Below are 7,458 nucleotides of genomic sequence, written 5' to 3' on the forward strand. Positions count from 1 at the left end.
TAACAAGTGGAATCAACTGCTACGAAGTCTGTCAGTGGCTACCAATGCCTGTCACACATTCAGCAGAATGAGTTGTCAGAGATGCTTAACTGCTGTTGCTACAACTTGTCAGAGATGCTTAACTTCTGGCTGAACAGAGGGCCAGTGATGTGAGCGGTGGACGATGTAAACACTGGGACTTGCTAAATTCTTGCACAGAGCCCACATTACACAATGTTGTGTTTGAATGTACCCTTTAATGTAGAACATTTTATTTAAACTATAACAGTGCAAGGTTTTCCAATTGTGAAACTCGTCTCTGGCAATCTGTGCTGCTAGGTATACGAATATTTGTAGTTAATGTGCTGTATTGGATATCAGTGTAACTAAAGAAATAAAGAAATTCTAATATAATTTTATATAACATTAATTACAACTCATGCATTGCACTGAAACAATAAATTGTGCAATTATCAAAGTCTCTCAGAGACATCACCATAACCTCGATGACGACTTTGACACTGGTGAAGGCCTAGACAAAAATAGACCTTAATTCAATGAATGCCAGTTTAACCAGCGAAAAATAAGAATCCTGTTAACATCTGTTAGTCATCAATTAGTGACGTTGATTAGGCTACTACACATAGGCTTATCTCACCAGACTACCGTTGCATCATGACGAAACAGCCTATTGTTAAAATGATTTGTTTTACACATTAGCTGAACGTGTGAGCAGTAAACTGCTCAACGAGAAAGAATGGAAAAGCGATGGAGTGTTTGGCACATCATTGCCACACCCCTTCAAGTGACATTAGGCTACTCACTTATGAATACCGTGATTAATTATGATCTCAATGCATTATAACATAGTTGATAAAACGCATTTTATATCCGTCACGAGAGAGATGAAAAACAAGATGTAGGGTTAAATTAAAACTTTTCTTGTAACCCAATCAGTCTTTTTATATCTTGTGTATTTTCATAAAATTAAACAAACATACGAAGTTCATGCTGATATGCATACTGAATGTTGGTTCATTTGTCGTTAATTGCGTAGGCTAATAATATGCGTAATATTGTGCGTAAAACATACCCAAAGTACATCCATTACCATCTGCACCAGGGAACTACAAAACCTTTTGCCCCAATTTTTTCCACTTTACAGTCAACTGTGCCCTGCCCACCCACAATACAAAACCTCCAACTCCCAACTCGTGGGAGGGACCTGCCTTTCAACATTTAACCACTGCCCAGCAAGAGGCCAAGACGCGCTGAGTAAGAGGGCTTTTTAAACGTGTAATTACTTGGGGCTATATCGTGGCTACATTGCGATACAGTACCTATGAGTGACACTTTTCTTCCCTTGAAATAAACATCCAAATGGCAATAACTAATAGTTTTTCCTGTGGACTTTGGAAGTTTGACTCTAAAATGTATGATGGATCTCGGTGACTCTCTTGGTTGCAGACTTTTTGGATACTCTCAGGAAGACTTTCACACTTCAACACACATGCAGTAACTGGAGTATATGATTTCCCCCATATGCGTACCATGATGTGTTTCTCATATTAATTTATGAAGAAGGTGTTTCACATCTGAAAGTTGGTGTGTGAATGGAATAAAACTCACAAACTAACAAGAGACACGGAGTGGACAGGTCAAGCGGATGCGAGGGAACTCTTGGATTATTTTGGATCCGTTGGGAATATTAGGCTACTTGCTCTCTGTGAAGAAAAACATTTGTGATTGGATGAAAGAATGTATGGAATAAATCAGCGCTGTATTTACATGTAAGAAGACTACCGTTTGAAACATTCTTATCAAAACAGATTGCATTGTTGGTGATAATGTTTTATTTATTGTGATTTTATTTTGCAGATCTTTTCATTTCTTCGTGTTGTGGTGCCATGCTCAGGTAAACCCTCTTCCATAGTTCCTCACAGATTGCAGATTGATTTCTCGCAGATTGTATAAACAGTTTGGGGCGGCAGGTAGCCTAGTGGTTAGACCATTGGGCCAATAACCGAAAGGTTGCTAGATCGAATCCCCGAGCTGTCAAGGTACCAATCTGTCTTTCTGCCCCTGAACAAGGCAGTTAGCCCACTGTTCCTAGGCCGTCATTGCAAATAAGAATTTGTTCTTAACAGACTTGCCTAGTTAAATAGATAAAAATATATAGGCATCTCCCACTGGGCACAGACGTCAGTAGTTCAAAGTCTGGTTTTGATTAACATTTGGTTTAGGTGATGTGAAATCAACCAAAATATCACCATGTTACTTTTATTCAGTGAGGCTCTCCTCAGGCGGTGGTTGGTTTATTTTAGGAAAAAAAATAGAAGTTAGAAGAAAATTCTATATGTGATTTTATGTTTCCCTTTTGCATAAAAAGGGGGAGAATCACCCGTCTCCTAATTTTAACCAGTATGTGATGGAGCAGGGCGCAATGACGGACCAGCTTAGCCGGCGACAGGTCAGGGTTTATCAACTATACAGCCGGACCAGCGGGAAGCACGTCCAGATACAGGGCAAGAGGGTCGCCGCTACTGCTGAGGACGGCAACAATTACGGTAAGTTCTTCCCATGACACAATGGTGGCTGCATTTGGGCAAAGTATCTGTTTTCAACCAGTTGGACCCATGCATACAAGTCTAAAGTCTTATTAATGGTTTTTAATGAGGACTGCATTTGTAATGAGCTGTCTGTCTATGAAGAGGTGTGCAGGGCTAGCCTAGGCTACTTGCCCACCTATTGCTGGCCCGACCCTCTGTGGGGCTGTATGTTCATTTAGCCTGCCTACTGTATCTAAACCCTTGTCTGGAGAATCAGGCCAAGTCTTTTGTCCTGGTCCAATACACATTCCAGTTGTTAACCCTAATTAACCAGGGGGTAAATCAATTGACCCATAGGACAACTGCAATTGGGATTTGTTGTATTCCACTTCCATTACTTTTGTCTTCAAACATGATTAATGATAACACTTAATTAATCAGCGCAATGGTTTGTTAATGTGTCTCAAACCTGAAACACATAATATCTCACATAGGCTGTTGTGATGGTCTCTCTCCAGTGAATGTCAGTTAATTTTAGGATCTCCTTTTGCATAATATTTTTTTTGTAGGCCAATAGATGGCAGACAGTTTATTTTTGGCTTTATACAGGTTTGTATTATTCCACTTGCATAAAAGATTTTGAATATGATATAGGGAGTTTCCAAAATACACTTGTTATGTAGTGAATTTACATAGGCCTAGTGGATTTATCACACCATTTTCATGTGGATATTTGTGTGGATGTTGTAGCACGTCTCTTTGTAGAGACTGACACATTTGGCAGTCGGGTTCGGATCAAAGGTGCAGAGAGTGGACGCTACCTCTGTATGAACCGGAAGGGGAAACTGGTTGGAAAGGTATGATATCAAATCCACATCACTTTCAAAGTTGTAAGAATTCCAGCGTGCTTGTTTCCTAGTTGGTCATTATGTATAATGAACAAAAATATAAACGCAACAGGCAACAATTTTAACAAGTTTACTGACTTACAGTTCATATTAGGAAATCAGTCAATTGAAATAAACTCATTAGGCTCAAATCTATGGATATCACAATTGGGCAGGGGTGCAGCCATGGATGGGTTTGGGAGGGCATAGGCCCACCCACTGGGGAGCCAGGCCCAGCCAATCAGAATGAGTTTTTCCCCACAAAAGGGCTTTATTATGGACAGAAATACTCCTCAGTTTCATCAGCTGTCCGGGTGGCTGGTCTCAGACGATCCCGCAGGTGAATAAAGCAGGATGAGGAGGCCCTGGGCTGGCGTGGTTACACGGGGTTTGCGGTTGTGAGGCCGGTTGGACGTACTGCCAAATTCTCTAAAACGATGTTGGAGGCAGCTTATGGTCAAGAAATTAATCTAAAATTCTCTGGCAACAGCTCTGGTGGACATTCCTGCAGTCAGCATGCCACACTCCCTCAAAACTTGAGATATCTGTGGCAACATGTGTGACAAAACTGCACATTGTAGAGTGGCTTTTTATTGTCACCAGCACAAGGTGCACTTGTGTAATGATCATGCTGTTTAATCAGCTTCTTGATATGCCACGCTTGTCAGGTGGATGGATTATCTTGGCAAAGGAGAAATGCTCACTAACAGGGATGTAAACAAATGTGTGCACAAATGCACAAATTTGAGAGAAATAAGCTTTTTGTGCGCATGGAACATTTCTGGGATCTTTTATTTCAGCTCATGAAACATGGGACCAACACTTTACATGTTGCGTTTATATTCACCTGCAGGATCGTCTGAGACCAGTGTTCAGTATATTTGTTATTGTAAATAAACAAATAGAAAATAATTTAAAGAGTTTGGTTCGCTAAACAGAGAAACTGCAATAAAACTGATGTACACTACCATTCAAAAGTTTGGGGTCACTTAGAAATGTCCTTATTTTTGAAAGAAAAACACATTTTTTTGTCCATTAAAATAACATCAAATTGATCAGAAATACAGTGTAGACATTGTTAATGTTGTAAATGACTATTGTAGCTGGAAACGGCTGATTTGTAATGGAATATCTACATAGGTGTACAGAGGCCAATTATCAGTAACCATCACTCCTGTGTGGTAACCATCACTCCAATGGCACGTTGTGTTAGCTAATCCAAGTTTATAATTTTAAAAGGCTAATTGATCATTAGAAAATCATTTTGCAATTATGCTAGCACAGCTGAAAACTGTTGTTCTGATTAAAGAAGCAATAAAACTGGCCTTCTTTTGACTAGTTGAGTATCTGGAGCATCAGCATTTGTGGGTTCGATTACAGGCTCAAAATGACCAGAAACAAAAAACTTTCTTCTGAAACTCATCAGTCTATTCTTGTTCTGAGAAATTAAGGCTATTCCATGCGAGAAATTGCCAAGAAACTGAAGATCTCGTACAACGCTGTGTACTACTCCCTTCACAGAACAGCGCAAACTGGCTCTAACCAGAATAGAAAGAGGAGTGAGAGGCCCTGGTGCACAACTGAGCAAGAGAACAAATACATTAGTGTCTAGTTTGAGAAACAGATGCTTCACAAGTCCTCAACTGGTAGCTTCATTAAATAGTATCCGCAAAACACCAGTCTCAACATCAACAGTGAAGAGGCGACTCCGGGATGCTGGCCTTCTAGGCAGAGTTGCAAAGAAAAAGCCATATCTCAGACTGACCAATAAATAACAAAGATTAAGATGGGCAAAAGAACACAGACACTGGACAGAGGAACTCTGCCTAGAAGGCCAGCATCCCGGAGTGTTCTGCCCCACCTGTTCTGTGAAGGGAGTAGTACACAGCGTTGTACGAGATCTTCCGATTCTTGGCAATTTCTCGCATGGAATAGCATTCGTTTCTCAGAACAAGAATAGACTGACGAGTTTCAGAAGAAAGTTATTTGTTTCTGGCCATTTTGAGCCTGTAATCGAACCCACAAATGCTGATGCTCCAACTAGTCTAAAGAAGGCCAGTTTAATTGCTTCTTTAATCCGGACAACCATTTTCAGCTGTGCTAACATAATTGCAAAAGGGTTTTCTCATGATCAATAGGCCTTTTAAAATGATAAACTTGGATTAGCTAACACAACGTGCCATTGGAACACAGGAGTGATGGTTGCTGATAATGTGCCTCTGTACGCCTATGTAGATATTCCATAAAGAATCTGCTGTTTCCAGCTACAATAGTCATTTACAACATTAACAATATCTACACTGTATTTCTGATCAATTTGATGTTATTTTAATGGACAAAAAATGTGCTTTTCTTTCAAAAACAAGGACATTTCTAAGTGACCCCAAACTTTTGAACGGTAGTGTATACTTACTAAAATTGTATTTGTCACATGCGCCAAATACAACAGGTGTAGTAGACTACCGTGAAATGCTTGATTTTGAGCCCTTTCCCACAATGCAGAGTTAAAAAGTAAGAAAAATATGAGATATACGTGACTTATATTGTGTTATAATGGTACTTATTTGTAATGTCATTCATTAGCCTGGATAGGGTCGGTGACAGAGAGACAACCCAACTTGTATTTCATGTAGCATTACAGTTTCAAGGCATGGGAGAAACTCTCCTCACTCCATTTGGTGGTTGGTCAGGAGTCAACCCTCCACTTCTTGAATGGAAATAGAAAATATGTATTCAGTGTTGTCTGCTTGCCATGAGAAATAAAGGGTTTCATCTCGCATCATCTTTTTCATCTGTCATCATCATTTTAAAAGATTAGGTTCTGGTTTAATCTAGTGAATAAATAAATGTAGATAACGGGTGTAGCTTTCTAGTGGTTCCTCTCTTCTGAAAACCTTAGGTTAGAGAGGAATAGTTTGCTAATACTTCTCACAACTCCGACAATATAGTTATCGTTGTGTGATTTGGATATCCTGCTAATAATTCGTACTTATTTTAAATACATTCTCCACTATTCCTAGTTTACTCTTAGTTTATTGGCTGTACTGATACAGTATGTGGTGTCTTCATTGTAGTTTTAACGAAACTGTCTCAAAATGTAGATACAATGGGTTTGACCTTGTCGTGTAGGCTACTATTTGGCTTGTCTTGTACACATTGTTTGCATTTGTTTGTAATTGTTAATAGTCTTTTCTGTGTTTCATTACAATATTGAAGTATTCAATTTTGTTTGGAGCGTGGAAATTAATAGATAGCAGTGTAGTTCAGAGGGAAATACTGTATAAGTAGCCTAATCAGATGTTGTTTTAATATGCCTTCTAGTAGTGGTGCTAAACTGTGTATGTGCCTATAAACTTGGATTTGACTTAGTCTTTCCTCTCTCTCATCCTTTCAACAGCCTGATGGCAGAAGCAGGGATTGTATCTTCACAGAGATTGTTCTGGAGAACAATTACACTGCCTTCCAGAATGCCAAGTATGAGGGTTGGTATGTGGCTTTCACCAGGAAAGGGAGGCCCATTAAAGCCTCCAAGACGAGGGAGAACCAGAGAGAGGTCCATTTCATCAAGAGGCTACACAAGGGCCCACTACCTTTCCCCAACATGGACAGAATCAAACAATTTGAGTTTATCAGTTTTCCACCCACCCGTCGAGCGAAACGGAACAGGAAATCACAGACTGCTGCCTAGTACAGAACAAATCGGACTATTATTGAGGAAAATTTTATTTTTGTATGTTTTTAATATGTGAAGATACTTAAAATGCGAAAAAGTCTAAAGTAATTTAGTTGTAAAATGATCCCATGTAAGAGAGTAAATGAGATTTATGTATATATTTAATATGACAGTGTGTATGTATGTGTTTTCTTTTGCTTTTAGATTGGTCCCGTGACAGAGTGGGTAGAGGATAGGTACATTAATAAACATGTTCAGCTTGGTTATCACAAAACTTAAGCGTGACAAATGCAACATTTTACCTTTAGATCATCTCTCTCATATGATATGACTGCTTTCTTGGTACTAGTGCTGAAATTGATTTCTAAGT

The 7,458-nt window shown here is 39.3% G+C and overlaps 1 protein-coding gene across 1 annotated transcript; it reads left to right on the forward strand.

Moving 5' to 3' along the window:
- Positions 1 to 1,737: 1,737 nt before the first annotated feature.
- Positions 1,738 to 7,103, forward strand: LOC120053848 (fibroblast growth factor 17). Its single transcript, XM_039001118.1, has 5 exons — positions 1,738 to 1,769; positions 1,858 to 1,894; positions 2,369 to 2,546; positions 3,279 to 3,385; positions 6,813 to 7,103. The coding sequence occupies exons 1-5, from the start codon at positions 1,738 to 1,740 to the stop codon at positions 7,101 to 7,103; spliced, it is 645 nt and encodes a 214-aa protein (XP_038857046.1).
- The last annotated feature ends 355 nt before the right edge of the window (positions 7,104 to 7,458 follow it).

The sequence above is a fragment of the Salvelinus namaycush genome, chromosome 1 (assembly GCF_016432855.1).
Source record: "Salvelinus namaycush isolate Seneca chromosome 1, SaNama_1.0, whole genome shotgun sequence".
Lineage (NCBI taxonomy): Eukaryota > Metazoa > Chordata > Actinopteri > Salmoniformes > Salmonidae > Salvelinus > Salvelinus namaycush.